The sequence below is a fragment of the Drosophila arizonae genome, chromosome 4 (assembly GCF_054131065.1).
Source record: "Drosophila arizonae isolate 15081-1271.41 chromosome 4, UAZ_ARI_1.0, whole genome shotgun sequence".
Taxonomy (NCBI): Eukaryota; Metazoa; Arthropoda; class Insecta; order Diptera; family Drosophilidae; genus Drosophila; species Drosophila arizonae.
The window spans coordinates 8794547-8813144 of record NC_142924.1 but is presented as its reverse complement, the minus strand read 5'-3'; the positions used below and the strand labels follow the sequence as shown (position 1 = coordinate 8813144).

The window sequence follows — 18598 nt, the reverse complement described above, 5'->3', positions numbered from 1 at the left end:
TGTTTCAAGAAACTAGTCAGAGCGGAGAGGAAAAAACACGATGGAAACGAGTTTTATGTTCATGTGAAATCCTTAAAGCCGCATAAATTCGAAACGCAGCTAAGCAGAGCGCGTGGGCGAGCGGAGAGAGGGCGAAGAGGAAGGCCCTTAAGCGCTCTCTAATTTGCTTTGACAGCAGACATGTGTTCAGGGCTTTGTCTTTGTGCGTGCCAACTGGAAAACCAAATCCAGCTGAGCGCGATGTGAATGCAGCAATGGAACGAAGTGGCGATGAGTATCCAGCAAGAGAACCAGAGCAGCAGCAGCAGCAGCAGCAGCAGGAGGAGCAGGAGGAGCAGCAGCTGCAGGAGTAGGAGCAGCAGCTGGAGTGGCAAGCATGAGCAAGAGTTGTGATGGCTGAAACAGCCATCAGGCAGCCTTTTAATTAATTTCAATGCGTGGCAGCTGCATGCGCATTATACCCCTTCTCACTCTCTCTCCCTTTCTCACGCTCACCCTCAACTTGTGGCTGGCTTGTCATGTAGGTGAGGGGACTAAATTTACCGATGAAATCTTGTGCAACTGTTGCCAACTCTTTTGATTTTTGTATGCCACATAATTTGATTGTGCCGGGTGCAGTCGCTGCAGTCGCCACAGCCGCCACCGCTGCGGGAGCAACAATGCACCACCTGCCATTAAAAGCAAGCATCCATCCTCCTTTGGCTCCACCTACAGTGGCAGCAAGTGTCAGGTTTTTAAAATGTTCATGGAGTTGCTGGCAAATGATTTTATATGGAATTATTTTGCATAAATTTATGTTTAACATTACCTAAATCTTCTTAATCTGAATAACTTTTATATGAATATAAATATTTAAATACAAAGATTTCTGCATTTATTTACTTCTTCAAAAAGAGCTCAAGGTGCATCAAAATTACTTAAATTTGGTGCAATGCAAATGCATTTGGTATCACTGTGCACGCGTCATCTGAGCTAACAGGACACAATGTTGCTGTGGCAACTGGCAGTATAGCCGTCAAGTTTTACAGCGTTTACCGAACATGAGCCATGTCGAGCATATTGTTAACTTTTTGCCTTCATCTCATCATCTGCCTCTGCTTGTGCTTCTGGCTCTGCCTCTACCGCTGCCGCTGTTGCTGCCTCTGCCTGCTTGGTGCATCATTTCCAACTGGCAACTTTGCTGCTTATTTACATATTTATAACTTGCAACGGACTGCGGTGTATGTTGCATGCAATATTTACCTCAGTTCTTGTTTTTTTTTTTTCTTTCCTAGTTTTTGTCTAGTTTTAGTTTTTGTCTTACATAATATTCAACCGATTTCTAGGACATACATCGCGCTTTGTGTATAGTCGAGAGTCCTGGCAGCAACGTGCACCTTTAGCTGCTTGCTGCTGCAAGATCGGATGGCAACCAAGCGTAATGCAAATGGTATGCATTGTGCAAATTTTGTGTGTGTTGCAACAACTTGAACCTTGCCGCTTGCCGCTTGCCGCTTGCCACACATCCCAGCCAGTCAGTGTTTGACTTGTGAGCCTTGGCATATTGTCTTACCTTGCCAAGCCGTGCCTTGTACTTATTTTATTTTATTACCAGCATTACGTATTGTTTGTGTTCGAGGCAAAAACTTCCCGCAGCTGTTCGGCTCTGCTTGCGTTCCGCTTGAATTGCCTCCCACATCGCCTTTAAAACTTTATGGGAATCAATTGGGCTGGGCTGGACTGCTGTGGGTGGCCGACCATCATTTAAAATGCTACCTCGGCCTGGGCTCATGTGGCGTATGCGCAATATGTTGCACCTGCCTTGACGGCGGCAATTCATTTTCACTTTAACCACACAGCCAGAACAATAGCCAAGGGCCGTCCACCAGCCCACAGCTCACACGCTCATGCATATAGAAAGGCAGCATTAAATACTACCAGCTGCGTGGGTGTGTGTGTGCGTGAGTGCTAGTACACATGTGTGTGAGTGTGTGCTGCAGTTAAAAAGACGTAGTGCGGCTGGATGAAACTATGGTTCGAGGCATTGCAACGCGCGTTGACAACGCCAATACAGGTGCGCACGATGCAAACGAGTGACATGCAAATGCTTTCAACAACAATTGCAATTCATGCAGCCCTTGCACACACACCCACACACACACACACATTTCATGCGCTCATCATGACAGGCAGACACGGAGCTCTAGCTTCGCATTTTGTTTCATTTTTGAGCGTCGATTTTGGAGCGTTCGCTTCTTCCAATTTCCCTTCCATTCTGATTTTTTTTTTTTGTAGTTGTTGGTTTGCTTGTTGCGTTGCGGTTTGCTTTCCTTCTGGCGCGCAGCTGTATTTGCACGTGTGTGTGTATGAGTGTGTGAGCGTGTTTATGTGTTTTGGGGCATTTAGCATGTTCTGCTGCACCCATACACTCACACATGCCTGACCAAGGAATCCTTTAAATGTGAGGACAGCTTTTGCTTCTATTGCTCACCATCTGCAATTACCCTGTAGGGGGGCAATTAAAGGGTATATAAGCTACTTGAAGCTCTTACAAAGTACTTAAAGGCAGCCTAATCTGCATATTATTTTAAGAAATTTGTAGAGTTTATTCGGCAAAAAGCTCCTTTGGAACCCTTTAGGCAGCTATGTTACCTAGGCAATTTGTACCTGTTACAGTATAATCTAGATTGTTATTCGCATTGTTTCTAACTGCGCGGTATTTGCTGACATGTCAGAGTCTCTGCTTCTCTTAGCGAATTCCTGCTGGTTAGCAAACTGTTTTTGTTTACGCCAGCGATGGCCACAGCAATGGCAGCTCATGCTGGAGCTGACGCAGCATTTTTGTTGATGCGGCTGCTGCTGCTGCTGCTCCTCCTGCTGCTTCTCCTGCTGCTGCTGGTGATGCTGTTGATGCGGCTGTTCTATACTCACTTATGTATTCACACTCAAATATGCAATGCGCCACAAAATTGCAATTTCCACTAAGATTGATGAAAAACGCCAACGTCGACTGCTGTGCCTTCACGTAGAGCCAGCCCGAGCAGGAGGCAGCAACCAATGCATTGGTGGCACCACATGCAGCATCAGTCGCTAGCAAATCATGTCATCAATTGAATTTCAAGCGATTATTTTTTCACGTTTCACAAATCGCAGCGCAAATATCCATGGCCATGCGTGTTGCCGTCTCTTTGTGTCTCTCTGTGTGTGTGGTTGACTATGGCTGTGTGTGTGTGTGTCTGTGCAGGTGTCTGTATGAGTTTGACTGCATATCAAACGTGAGCACGAATATTGCGACGCTCACAATACGTTTCGATTACGCATTCAATTCAAATTGATGACGCGCGGGCGCCTCTTGTTGCCGCCAGCCATAGAAAATATGAAGATGCATCACAGTTCACGACTGCAACAATCCACCCAGTAACCTCCTCTCCCCTGCTCACTCTCTCTCGCCTACGCTCTCCCCCTCCATCAACGGCGTGTAATCCCGCAGAGTGCATTCCGGCGAAAGCCACGTAGATCACAAATCAGCGCAGGTTTGGGGCGCAGAAATTGTTGCCTAGCTTAAGTATAGCTGCATATTTCATAACTCAATTTAATGCAATGCCAAAAGGCATACCTCATGCATACTTTTGGCCAACCTCTTTCGTCTTACAAACTGGCAATGGAATGCAGCCCACACATATTTAATATTAACTGTATATACTATCAAATATATATATATATACAAGCCTGCAATTGGAAGCTTTCATTAAATTGGCAAATAAATTCACTCGAAGCACTCAAACATAACTGTTGGCTTGGCCTGCTTTATAAATATTTAGTGTATATTAGTTTTCGTGGCGCCCCATGGTTTGCTTATATATAAAAATATATATATATATATGTATATATATATATATATATATATTTAACTGTATTCTTATATATAGGTAGTTTATACATTATCTTGGAATGCTTTGCCTTTGGCTTTGGTTTTGCATTACTGGCTGAATATGGATTGCAATTAAATTGCATTTACAATCAGTTTCGAAGCTGTGCTAACCGCAGCAACCCAATTAACCAAGATTCTCTCCGAAAGCTTTTAGAATACCTTTCGCCCTCCACCCTGAACTTCTGCCACTTATAGTTGCGATGCATTGTTTGCGTATCTCAAATATTGCTGCTGCCAATTTGTGTGGCTTAAATGCGTAGCAGGTAATTGGATGTTGTACAACAGGTAACAGTTAACACATTCCAGATTCGCTTTCGGTTATAGTTGTTGCAGTTGCCGTTGCAGCAGCATCTGCAGCCGCCGTATCCAAGCAGTTGGCCAATAGATAATTACTATATTCAATTACAGCTTCATAATTCAAAGGCGCTGTCATTATTACCAGTCAAATTTGCCATGAGCATATGTGCGTGCGTGTGCGTGAGTGTGCGTGTAATCCTGTAATCTAATGAGCCAAACGTCTGCTGCTATGCCATCGATTTGCGCTCAATCTCCCAAATGCCACGCTCAGTTCATACATCTTGCCTAAGCTCCCATTAGGCATAGCTGCAGCTTCCGTCGGAATTCTGCTTCGATGTTAATTGGCCTGGCTTAAACACTAGCAGACTGCCTGCAGCTGCCTATCTAATATAATCTCATTTTGAACAAAATAAAATTTGCCTATTCCGTAATGAAATAAATGTATTTTGACAGCTGTTTGGCTGGCTAATGCTAAATAAATACAATTTATTATTGGTTGATTCTGATTTTCAGCCGAATAAATGGTTTTTGGCAGCATTTACTGTTGCCAGACTGAGGCTGGGAGTGACAGCAATGCAAATTGAATTGTTTACTGACACAGCTTTAATAAATATTTGAACACTTCTGGCGTTTTTTGACGATAACTGTTTCGACATTCAGCTAATATTTATTTGAGCTGGTTTATTATGAATTTTCGCGACTAGTTTTAGAGCCAACCTTAAGCAGCCGCAACTCCTGCTACAATTAGAGTATCGCTGTATGTCCTTGTTTGCCATTTCCATAAAATATGCAGCTAATTACGTGCAAGTTGCTTGAGCTCTGACAGGGCACAGGGCCACAGCAGCCGAGCCAGCACAGAGCGAGCAGATGCCAAGAAGCAGTCTGTCAGGACCCTAATACAATATAATTACTGTAAAAATCAGAGCTGAAAAGCTCCGTAAGGGTGCGTCTTTTGTGGCGAATGGCTTGCCAAATGACGCATAGAAAGAGACAGCGGCAGCTCAGATGGAGCGAGATAGCGAGTGAGTTAGGGTGGGTAAGTGGAACGAGCACAGCAATAGTGCGTAAATCTTGACGCCTTTAAGGCTCCCAGCCCAATTGACAATGACATTTTGTCGTCATTATTGCGTTTCTTAACAAAGAAGCTAATGCCAATGCACGACTGAGAGTTACCCTGCAAAAGTCGATTGAATTTCAATGACTTTATAATGTGAAATTTTTTTGCATTTTTTTCTATTTATTATAAATTTGATATGTTATAAATTTAATAAAAATTTAGTTTAGCTTTAGCTTTAGCTGTTGCTTTTCATGATTCTTATATACCCCATCGTATGTAGAGCAATAGGGCATATGGTTAAAGAAAGTTGGAGCGTGGCAGTTACCGCGACAGTGGCAAGAACATTGAGGTTGATTCGCTCTGTGCTGGCAATTACAGAAATTAGCTTTCGTTTTTAATTTATTATCGCCATTGTGCGTGCTCCTAATGGGGCGACAAGAGACAGTCGACAGTCGACAGTCGAGAGTTGAGAGTCTCCGCTTTCCCGCCTGCCCCCTTTACTGCTCGTGACTCGTGGCTCGTGGCTGGCTGCTAAAGTCTTGTTGATGTCATTGCTAAGACAAATGCCTGGGCTGCTGTCGACTCAAATTAATGTGCATATAACTTACGCTTTAACTGAAGCTAGATCTGAAACGGAGGGCAGGTGGCTGGGGCTGGCTATAGCCATAATGTTTGCAGCGCTTGTTTGAGAGGTTCATGCATTTTAAAGTTTTACAACCATGGAATTCTTGGCTGCCGGCGCCCATATGGCATATGCAATGAAGTGTGCATATGCTAAAGCATTCATGATGATTTACCAGTGCACTCACACCCACACACACACACACGCAGACATTCTGTTTGCTGTGCCCATGCATATGCATACGAAAAAATTGGCCAGCCTTTTGGGCCAAGTAGCCGCTGGTGCATGCAATGCAATGGCCAAAGATTTATTTGCTCAGTATGCAAATAGCAACATAATTGAAACAAAAAAGGCGCCGAGGCCATGCCCCATAGCAAGAGGCGGCCATAAAAAAGTGTGGCCCACCTTTTAGGGCGGGCATTGCCAGCGAAAGCCCTGACAAAGCTGTCAAGTTATTTATTAATGGACTGCGGTGCAAAACAATTAATAAAGAACGCTTAGGAAGTGGGCATGGTCGCCATGTCAGTTGTAGTATTTCGCCAGTGTGTTATTTGGGGGGGGCGGGGCATGCCACAGTTGATGATGTTGCCGCGCTGCAGCGTGTAGTTGTGGGGACCATTTATAAAGGGAGCTTCGCTAGGTGCTGCTTTGGCTGCATGTTGGTTGCTGCATTTGCTAACCGTAAACTGCGCATTAGTGTGATTGCATAACATTTGCACACATGCACCAAGAGAGAGCAAGAAAGAGAGAGAGAAAGAGAGAGAGAAAAAGCGATAGTCACACGCGAGCTGCTCGTAAGCAACCTGAAACCCCTAAACCAAAAGCGAACCGAAACCAAAATCCTTATGTATGTTCAGCTGCTGCGGCTACGTGCTGTATCCAGTATTCAGCATCCAGATGCACAGTGCTGCGCGCATGGATCCCTTTCGAAAAGTTTGCACAGTAACAACAGCAACAGCAACAGCAGCAGCAACAGAAGCAGCTGAAGCAACTGAAGCAGCACCCACAAATTTTCAGCAAACCAGCTCACAGTTGTTGATAATTTAAGCCGGAAATTTCAAGGAAAGAGCTCGCACGTAATAGTTAAAACAAGAGATATGTGGACATATACCTACAGACGCAAAAGAACACAGCCAGACACACACACACACATCGACAGCAGTAAATTGCAATTACAACAAGTGCAATGCAACATGCAACAGCAACGACAACAACAACGACAACACCAAGAGCAACACCAACTGTAATCAAAGCAACAGAAACAAGTAAGAAAGCTCTAGTCGAGACTGCTCGACTACGAGATCCCCTGAACCCTTGGAGTGCTAGCTATTTCAATAATTTTTCGCGTCTTTCAGCTTACACAAGAAACACACACACATACACAAACACATACACACACAAGCACCCACGCATAAACACGCATGGGCTGCAGTGTGCGCTTACTATGAGAACTTAATTGTTTAATAACTTTTTTTATGGACGTACGATCTTCATGAAACTTTCAGATTATGATTATAACATGAATATGCATGTAATTGCCAAAGCACAAGTCTCTAGTATTTGAAATACGCGTTTTACAAAAGTGAGGGTGAGGGGGTGAATTTAGAGGTGGGGGGTAAATTTTAACAAAAACCGAAATTGTATAAATTGCATGTAAGCATATATAAAAAACTTGGAGACTCTAGCAATAAAGGTGTAGAAGATATAATTTTATAACTGGTTTTCGATAAGGTTTTTCATCGATAAAAAAAGATCGGGATGAGTTATCGAATTTTAATGATAAACTCGATATCCGCGCTGTAATTACGAACATTTTACAAAAAATTTGAAGTCTCTAGCTCTTATATCTTCGGAAATCGACGCGTTCAAACATACGGACAGACGGACAGACGGACAGACGGACAGACGGACAGACAGACAGACGGACAGGGCCAAATCAACTCAGCTCGTCACCCTGATCAAGAATATATATACTTTGTGGGGTCTGCCACGCCTCCTTCTGCCTGTTACATACATTTCAACAAAACCATTATACCCTGATTTCCCATTTTCAATGGGTTCAGGGTATAAAAATGTTGTGCACAGAAAAAAGTGTGGAATGCAATTATGGCTAGGAGACAATTGGGCTGGATGGTTGCTAGGACTGGCGCAAACAGCACATAAAGGCATATACAGTCACTTGCTGCAGTTTACGTACAGACGGAGCCGAAAGTAAACTTTGCTCGGCTGTTAAACAAACCGAAAATGAAATCATTGTCAATTCATAAAACCCAACAAAAATGTAACAAATTGCATTTACATATGCAGCAGCAGCACACACATGCACACACAGACACACATACACTCATGCACACAGCTGCAGTCGGTCATTACGTTGCCCATTATGTTTCATTTGTAGAGGCGCCGCTTGACACACATACCAGCTGGGCTACTGGGACGGGGCGTGGCAGCTGTAGGTGTCAGACTGATGCTGGCTAAGCCCCAGCAAGCATGTCGTCCATTTAAGATGACAGCAACAGCAACAGCAGCAACAGCTAACCCATTGCAATGGGCCAAGCACAATCCAGTTGCGGTCAAGTGTGTGTGCAAACATATGGCAGCCACTGTACGAATGCCAGCCGAATGGCATTTGCTTTAGAGCTGTCCCATCCTGACCTTGTTTTTACGCTCGAACGTAATTGACATTTATTAATTGGAAAACAATAATTTTGGTCTCTGCTGGCGCCAAAAACTGGCAGCTGCCAAGCCAACCTACAGAATGTCTGTACGTATGGCTGTGTGTGTGTGCGCGCGCGTGTTGCATGCCACTCGCTTGTTGCTGAATGATTCATGAGCACCTAGCCGGGCTGCAAGTACTGCGCTGCTTATGCGGGCAGCGATTAAAAGCCGACAACAGCAGACGGTCGGCGCTGAAAACTTTTGCTGGCTGTGCGCTTGCTGCCCATTAAAAGCTGTCAAATTTTAATGTTTTACATGGCAGGCTGAAAGTGCCAGCCGAAAACCAACACGAGCAACAACATAATCAGCCCCAGCCCTAACTCCAGCCCCAGCCGCAGCCGCCTGTTCCGGGCACCTGTCAGAGCCGTGGACAGACTGGGAGACAGCACTCTATCTCTATCTAGCGGTGGCCCGACCGTATGTTAAGAGCACATAGTTTGCCCGAGCCTAAGGCGTCGGGTGTAGTGGCAGTCGAGCGCAGTTGGGCGCTTTAAAATAGTTGCCGTGTGTCCTTGGCTAGTGCGGGCTAACGGGGCGTATGTGTAACAGAATCCCAACACGCGATAAATTCATTAAAGAGCTCGCATAGCAACTGAAATCTGGCTGACATGTCTCGCGGGCAACGTAAAATACCCGAGTGCTTGCACACACACACACGCACGCTCACACACACAAGCAGGAGGAGTACACAAGCCACACGCACGGAGGAGCACACACAAAAAGGCATTGCATACTTTCGGGCACGTTTATAGATTAACACATTTTTACTGCTGAATGTACTAATAAGGCAAGCATTTCCACTTTGAGTTGCCCCCAGGAGGCATATAGCCACACATACGCGCACTCTGTCGGCAGTGGCTGCTCGCTATCTCCCTCAAATGCACAAACACACACACGTGCTGGTCTGTGTTTGCTGTATACTTTCAAAATTTATAACGCCAAGTAACAATGGGGACTAGCAGTAGGCAGTAGGCAGCAGGCGGGAGGCAGAAGGCAGGAGGCAGCAGGCAGGAGGCAACAGCACCGGCCAGGTGTAGGGAAAATGTTAACAAGAGCAAATAACGCGAAAATATTTCATACACTGCGCTGCGCAGCCCAGCCGAACCTCGACCAGGCCCTTACACAGCCAGCCAACCATCCAGCCAGCCAGTTAAATGGCAAACCTTGAGGGAATTCTGGCACTCGTGCCTGCTGCTACTGCGCAGTTGTTGTGATTTCAAGTCTGGCCGTCGAGCGCTGGTTGTGCACACACTCAAGCACACACAGACACTGGCCAGGTGACTACGTGCCTGGCACACGGTACGAGAACGCGCCAGCTGCCGCTGCCGCTGCCACTGCCTCTGCAGCTGTTGCCCTTCAGTGGCAACGACCACGGCAGCGACTCGTATCTGATTCGACAGGGGCAGCGCAAATAGCAAATAATCCAAGTCGACTTGTAATTACCTCTGCATACTGTACATTTATTTTTCTGTTTTGTGTGCTTTAACTGTTTTAGTTTTCTTCTCACTCTTTTGATTAAATTGCTGTTTAAATATTTTCTACGCTTGTTGCTTTCGTTTGCCATTAGAGCCAGCCCAATCTAAAAACTTTCATGAAAAAAAAAAAAAAAACAGTTAGAATTTGATGTGGTTTTCAAAACTATATATACATATATAAATAATTCAATAAAAACATGTTTTTCAATTAGTAAATGTTTTATAAAAGAATAATCAATGAAAAAATTCTATTAATAAAAAATGTATAGAAAAACAATTAAATAGTAGAAAAAAAGTTTATGAATTTGGTGAAACATTAATGCAGATTATATAACTTTAAACCAACCCGAAAACCGAATAACAAATATTTTAGAAAATAACAACAGAATTGTGAAACCATAGTACAAAAGAAAACACATAAATATCAAAAATGGAATTATAATTTAATTAAAAATAAGTTTGGATAACCTAAAGTAATTAAAAATTCTTTTAATGTGTTTCCCAGTTACCGATATGTTTTTTAAAGATTGATAGAGGACATTCTCATTTGTAACTTTAATGACTATGGGTATAATTGTGAATATGAAATTGAAAAAGCGAGCTATATAAATTATTTGCAACCATTAAACTTCACATTTGCAATTCATTTGCCCTTAAAAAGCAGGCTTGAAAATGTTAATGTTAATGAACGCTATTTCGCGCACAGTCAAGGGAGGGGAAGCTAGGTGGAAGAGGGAAATAAATAAATAAATGTACGAACTATAAATTGAAATATGAAACAGTAAAAAGTGTTTGCGCAGTAGCTAGGGAAAGTGTTTATTAATGCATTGATGCACGCATAAAAATCTCAATTTAATTCAATCGATTTGTATTCGCGTGACTCGGGAGCTGCGATAATCCTGGAATACAAATAGCAAATTGCATGCGCTGGCAACTTAAGCTAACGACAACAAATGCGACGAGTCCTCGCAGCAGGCAGGAGCAGCCGTCTCGTCCCACACAGCAAAATTGTCTGATGAATTTGCGCAATTCAAAACGTGACTGACGCAATGATTGTACACGTTACAGCTCCGACTCAGACTTGAAGTGGAAGCCATAACTAAGTGGCACTATGTAAGTGAATAGCAGAGACCAACGACATCTGCCGGCAGAGCAATGTATATGTATATATATGTATCTGTGTGTGAACTCGTTCACTTAGGCAAACACATGAGTCAAGCTCGCACACACGAGTAGTTGGCACTTTTAAGTCATTTTCTCGACTCGTACTCAATTCGAAATGCGACCATCAACTCGAATGGCCACTCAATCAAACTAAAGAAAAGAATCAGCTGAAGCAGCAGATGTAGCTCCGCTTCTAGACAAGGATTAGCTCTGCTGGTGTCCTTTTGCCTCGGCACTTGCCTCAAGTTTGCGCAGGCAGCACGCGTACGGCAAACATTTCTGACTGTGTTCTTTAAAACAAACCAACGCGACCACGCTGCATGTAGAGGAGGCAGCGGGCAGGTGAATATGATTGGCCTGCCAAACGGGGTGTGCCCAACTAGAGAGTGGACATGACATTTGGCATATCATAGTTAATAAGATTCGGGTATTTAACTAACTACGTTCGATATACTTGATATCATTTGGGACTGAATACATTTGTACAGCACATTCCACTAATGCGACTGTAAGCAGCTTTAGAAGACCTTTTGATTACAGGATTTGGTCAAGTCAACTAGCTAACTTTGCTGAGTAGCTCTTAGAGTAGCTGTTAGAGAGTAATAATTGCTTTAGTTTATATTCCAATTCCATGGCAAATCTTTTTGAGCTTCTATAAATAAAACTTACTCCAGCAACTGCTACTCCCCGCACTGCCCTACTTACAGGGTATTCTTCAGTCTGTGCTGGCAAACGGCGTGGGCAGCTCTTAAAGTGCAAGCCAGTCACATCGACGCTGATTGCACGTTTTGCGGATTTGCCAGCGAATTCGTGACAGACAAAGTGAAGCTTTTGCTAAGCCATTACACGCCTCGTGTCTCGTCGCAAAAATAAAAAATAAAAAAAATGTTCGAAAAAAAGGGAAAACAAAAATAAATAACAAAAATTTGTTGTTCTTTTTGTACATTTCAAACTCCATTTGAGGCAGACGTCAAATCGTTGACGCGAAAAGCGCGACATGTGCGAAATCTTTTTTCTTTTTGCTGCAGATCGATATTATTTTTGGGGGTTTCGGGGCTTAGCCCCGGGCCTAGTTCCGAATGTGCAGGCGTTTGCCATATTGTAAATTATTTAAAAATGATTTATTGTAAGTTTGTTTACACTTTGCCATGCGGTTGCATTTGGCAGCAGCTGTGTGCTGTTGTAAATATTTCATAGCTCGCTCACTCGCTCGCCCGCTTGCAAGCAGCAAGAGAGAAAAACCAGAGCACAAATTCTATTGTGTTTTCATTTGAATTTAATATTTTATATTGCTCTGCAGCCCAGAGGAGCGGCAGCAGGCAGGCGAAAGGCGGCATAGCTGAGAGATGCCCTATAGAAAAACTTGATTTAAACTGAAATATGGCCAGGCAAGGGAATGCAATTGGCTGCACTGCAATTCGGTTGATGAGCTATTGCTATTGATATATACCCTATATGGCTGCTGTTTGCAGGGTATCAGAGCAACAACTGCAACAGCTAGTATATCAGAAATTGCAATCGCAATCGCCATTACGTTTGCCTTCTGCGGTTTGCAGCTGCTGTAAATACGCAAGTTTGGGTGTGCGTCTGTGCGTGTGTGAGCTAGTATATGTGTGTGTGATTGTTTTTGAGTGTTGTGACATGTCACTTGCATGGCCTGCAATTAAAAGTTTAACTATAAATGCCTACAATGCGGTTTTGACTGTTTGCCAACAAGATGTTGTCCTTGTCATAGATTGTTGCTGTTGTTGTTGCTGTGATTGATTAAGTTTAATAAATAATACAAGACCACATGACACCTGGCAATCAAAGAAGCAGCTAACGAGAAGACAACTTTAAAATATATGTGTATGTATTTATGTGTATATTTATTTCGGGGTCACGTCTCCTCCCTGGCGGCCGATAGACATCAATTGTCAGTTGAAATGACCCAAAACCCAATCTGGAATTTATGTGCCACATGCGTAGCAAATTGTATTTGCCAAAATCATTGCCACAACTATAAATTCAAGTTTTCAGGGCGAAATGCCGATCTGCTGCCCGGACCCAAATATTAACGCACGCAATTAAAATTCGACAGCATCGACAGAAAAAAAGAGCGAAAGGAGAAACAAGTCTCAGTGCCAAGTGACATTTTGAAACGCCATTTGTGACCCTTTTCCAAGCGATTGAATTGAGTCCTGTCTGCCGAGCACAAAATAAAAGGAAGAAAATAATAATGTTGAGATGGGAAAGTGCGTGCCGGATAATGGCAGCAGGAGGCTGAGTGAAATACGCACAGCGTGTTTGCTGTAGATTGCTATTCCAGTTGCCATTGGAGAGCCCTGGGATTACTGCTTCTGATTGGAAAATCTATGATGATCATTAATAAAAACAAGTGGACATTGTCGAAAATGCCGAACAATAACCAAAAGGGCCAGAGACCTGCCGGCTCTAATCAGGCTATCACGTTGCCAAATTCGAATGCAGATGCTGCTTATTATCATCAACCTGTGCTTGACTCTGCTTGAGTCTGTCGAGTCCCTGGTGTTGTACGGCTGCCCGGCATCTTATGCATTATCCTACGCACCACTTCAGTCTTTGTAAATATTATTTTAATATCTTGTCAGCCAACCAGATACTTCGCAAATGCCCTCACACACATGCACACACATACTCACTCACACACACAGGCATGTCGTGAGACTTGACTTTCTTCGAGACATGAATGCTTTGACTTGTTGTTGGCTCTTAGCTGGTTTCTTGCTGTTTTCATTCCGTTCCAAACTTTGTGCAACAAACAATGCTTCATTATAAGCTTCAGCGGTAAGGCCAGAGGTGATAAGCCCTGCCAGATGCAGGCAGTCAGCCAGCCTTTCTACCCAGCCAACCAGCCAGCCAGCCAGGCAGCGAAGCAGTCAAAACCAGGCAACTTCTTGTAGAGTAAACTTAATTTTATGTTTTCAGCTTTCACAGCCTCATACAGCACTTATACACACACACACACACACATGACACTTGCTTGTACTTTGTATGAAATTTTACGAATATTTCATATATGAGTTATGTGTGAGTGTGTGCGTCTCTCTCTCTCTCTCTCTCTCTCTTCCTGCGTGTGTGTGTGTTTGTATTGCCTGGCTGTTGTTCTTGTCTTGTCGTGTCGCATCGTATCGCATGTTTTGTCAGTCGAAGTGGCTATGCAAAGACAAACAAACTAAAACAACAACAGCAGCAGCGAGAAGAAGAAGACCAACAACAGCAACAAAAGCATTGCACAAAAATGTTGTCAATCAACGTTACGGATAACAAGTTACAAAAAGACTCACTCTAAAGACAAAGGCTGAAATTTAGCCGAATACCGAAGGGCTCATAGCTCAAAGGGTTTTCGAATGCCATTACAAACTGCACGCCAATATTCTTAAATTCTTAACCAAGTTCGTTTAAGTATTTGGCCAGCATTTAAGATAGCTGTGAATTCAATAAATGATGCATTAACTAATTTACTTAAAGTAGTCAGTGAGGAAAATCTGAAGTGGATTTTAAATGGTGCTAAATGCTTGGAAATGTAGAACATTTCTTTTGTCTATTTGCATAAATTTAAATGTGTAAGCAATTGAATTTTCTACAATTGTTAAAGAGATTCAAAATGTTTAATTTACTTCTGAATGCAATTTCGAACTATTTTAGAAATTAATCATGCGAACAGTTGATGCACATTCCGATTGAAATGATTTAATGAAGGACATTCAAATTAATCAACGCTGAGCTGTGAATAAAACAAATATGACAGCTGTGCAGTCAGCCCGAACTGAACCAACTCCTGGACTCAGCCACCCACCCACTCACACACACACACACACACACATGTCACAGTAGCCACATTTCAATTTTCGCTGTGTGCCATGTAATTTGCTTGGATAATTTATATGCATGCCGCGCGTATAGAAGATGCTCCCACAACAGGTTCATACACAGGTTCAGGCTCAGTCTCGAGTGCGAAATGAAATAAATTTTGCAGCATCATTTAAGCTTAATTAAGACGGCAGCCGCAGCCGCAGCCGGCGAAAGGCAGCATCGTTCGCTGAATGAGGGCGTAGAATGTTGGCAACAAAAGCCGCGCAATGCATTGCGCAGCACATAAATAAATAAGTAACTGAGTGGTTGAGTGGTTAAGTGGTTGCCAACAGTGGCAGCCACCGACGGCGACGTCGCTGTTCTGTCGCTGTCGACGTCAACGCCAAGGTGCCGACTGCGTGCCACATGCATACGCGAGTGGCAATCAGCGCGCCGTCCAGTTTAGCTTCAATGACAGCCCATCGAGCAAAGCTGCGAGCAGTTGGTATTTCCAGTCGACTCATGTTGCCACGCATAAAACTACTTAGACAATGTCAAAAGGCATCATTATTCATGCTAGCGTGCGCGGCTGTAGCAGTAGGACCAGCATCGCTCGTACAATCCCCGCACGATTCTCCAGTTTCCATTCTCCATTATCTGACAGGACAAGCCAATTCCAATCAGAATAGCGCTCGTCATGTTGCATTAGTGGGAAATTAATGGTGCGAGGACTCGGCAATAGCAGCTCAACTATTGACGCCTTATGTTGATTTTTAATTACCCATACACACACCCGCACAGGCACACACAGGCACAGCTACATCCAGATGCAGACAGAAGATATCAAAGGCAATGAAGTGTGCCGAAATTGACTACAAATTCAATGCCATAAAACACCCCCAATAAGCAAGCAATTAGTAGGCACCAAATTCATTGAGCTACGGGTTCAAAGTGTTACACATTAGGCATGATTTTAGTGAAACAGGATCAAATTTCCCAAAATTACCCAAGTTGCTTGTGGCTGACAAATTAAGTGGCTGCCTTCAAAATACCCTTTGATGCAAGAGCAATGAATCTTCAGACATTGCCTTCAAGAAGCATCAGAGCAATTCGAACAGTCTTGCGAAACTTGATGCCGTTATCATACACATACATAAATATGCCTCCTACTCAGCAGGGTATACAAAATAAGCCAAAAATATCGGCATGAAAATTACAAAAGTTTTCCTAATTGCTCCACGCAGTCGTTGCGTCCGTTCCCGTTGCGTTGTCCTCTCAAATTAAACGCAAGTATGCAAAGTCATTGTATGAGAAGCCTACTTGCCCACCCACCATTCAGGCCAACCAGCCAGCCCACCAGGCAGTCAGTGGGCGTGCACAGCCTGCGTAATGATTAAGCAAACACTCAATCACCCCTTCCCAAACAGCACATTCAATGCCATTCCACACACACACACATACACACTCACACTTCCTCACAGAGGCCTGAAATGAAGCACATTCAGCTGGGGCAATTGAATTTTTTTTTTTTTTTTTTTTTTTTTTTTGATTGCCTGCGCATATTGCCCAACAGCTCGACGGCTTGGCTTTAAAGCTGTTGCGTGCTTGTCTGGGAGATTTTGCAAAATACGTAGCATACTTTTATGGGCAGCAAAAAAAAAAAAAAGATGAAGATGAAGAGCTCTGCTGCAGTTTTATTAAAAGTGAATGCAATATTTACAGCAAATTTGTGCAATTTTCTGTGCAATGGGTATTAAGCGTATTACGCTTAAGCATCTATCGTATGCATGCCACGCCCACGGAGGCGGCAATACATGCATACAAATGCGCGTCATATGCTGGAAACCTTTTGTTTAATGAAGCCGAAGTTGAGAGCGGCCATAGATGTCTCTGTATAAGTAAGTCTGTGCGTGTGTATGTATGTGTGACTAAAGGCGTGCATGTGGAAAAACAGCTTTCGAATGAATGCAAGTTTTAATCCTTGAAATATGATTTGAGTGCAAATATTTTGCATAACCATGAGCTCGACTCTTCCATATAGACACACACATGCAGTCACTTGCGGTTTACCTACATGAGTGTGGCATGCATGAGTGTGAGTGTGTGTGTGTGGATTTTGCCTGCCTCGTGATGTAAGCAGTGACACAATTTCATTTTTCTTGTGCGTGTATGTCCGTGTGTGCACTTGTACTTGCCAACCGCAAACACTTCACTCGCTTGAAGCCTGCCCTCCGTGTCTGGGCCAGCCGAACAGCCCCCTTCCTTGACTTCCCCTGCCGTTGCCGCTGCCTACCCTGGCGCGCATCCCATTTTCATTCCCTGTGCGTTCATTTTTGCAGCTGCTTGCGGTTTTGAAATGCATTTGCCCCGGCATTCGCTGATGCCCTTTCAGTGGTTCAGTGGCTCAGTGGTTCATTTCTAAATTGAAACTAAAGAGTTGCCAGTGGCTGCCATTGTGGCCACTTGTACACCGTCCAACCTCGCCCAACGGTCGACGGGCAGCCGGCTTAATGAACAAAGTTTATCTCTGTCGCACTCTCTAAGCCGATGACAAAAGTCAAGCTGCAGCCTGGCGAGGCTGACGAGTGCTGTCAAGATATAAAGTGTGTGGCCATGCAGAGGCTGTGACATTTTGATTTTTTCTGAATTTTCACCTGATGCGTGCTTCTTATTTATATTTTGCTGTCGCTCGCTGCAAGCAAATGTCGCACGCTGAAAAGTTGCTGCCACAACATTTTTATTTTTTTTGCTCTCTTTTCTGCACTTTTGTCAACGAGCTTTAAATATTTTCTGACGAGCGACGGAAAAAACACACTCGGACTTGCATATAGCACGAAAAAAAAAGACTGGAGAGTTTCAGTAAATGGAGACATTTGATATTTCCCAAAACTTTTTGGCTTATGAACTTAAAGGCAAATTCCGAAATATTTTCATTTTGCCTCTTTTTTTATTTTATAACTAAAATGTTTCGTGTAGCCAACAAAAAAATTGGTCAAAGTGTATTTATGTGGGTTTCCATAAATATTTTGTATATCGGCTTTGCATTTGACATACAAAAATGGGAAAAATCCCAAACGGTCAAATGAATTATTAAAAACTCGGCTCTAGGGCGTATGCGTGATATTTGTTTACATATTTAAAAGCGCTGCGCAGTAAAGCTCTTAATAACTATAAACTGTGTACACACAAGTAAAATTTGATCAATTTCTAATTAGTCAGTGAGAGATATTAATTGAATTTGATTTTGCCCTGGCAACTCGTTGCAGATATGACAAATGGCGGCGTACATGGACCCATCGAGGGCTACAACTCGCTGGATGAGCTGGCAACGACGCCGTCAGGACTGGCCACGATTCCCACTGCCGCCTACACGCATCCCAAATGGATGGAGCCATATTTTGATCCCTCGACGCCCCGCAATGTCACCGCCCTCATGGGCAAATCCGCGTATCTCAGTTGCCGCGTGCGCAATTTGGCCAACAAAACGGTGAGTGCCAACAACTAACAGCTAGAAGCAGCAACATCAGCAGCAACAGCAACAG

At 43.5% G+C, this 18598-nt stretch overlaps 1 protein-coding gene across 3 annotated transcripts in view; it reads left to right on the top strand.

Moving 5' to 3' along the window:
* Positions 1–18598, top strand: part of dpr6 (defective proboscis extension response 6) — a 93614-nt gene that overhangs the window by 40223 nt on the left and 34793 nt on the right. For 2 of the 3 annotated variants that reach the window (XM_089468799.1, XM_089468802.1), the window contains exon 3: positions 18323–18543. In XM_089468799.1, coding sequence (XP_089324925.1) covers positions 18323–18543 — 221 coding nt within the window. Of the gene's footprint in view, positions 1–5780; positions 7152–18322; positions 18544–18598 lie in introns of those variants that run through there. The other variant, XM_089468801.1, reaches the window with a different exon arrangement.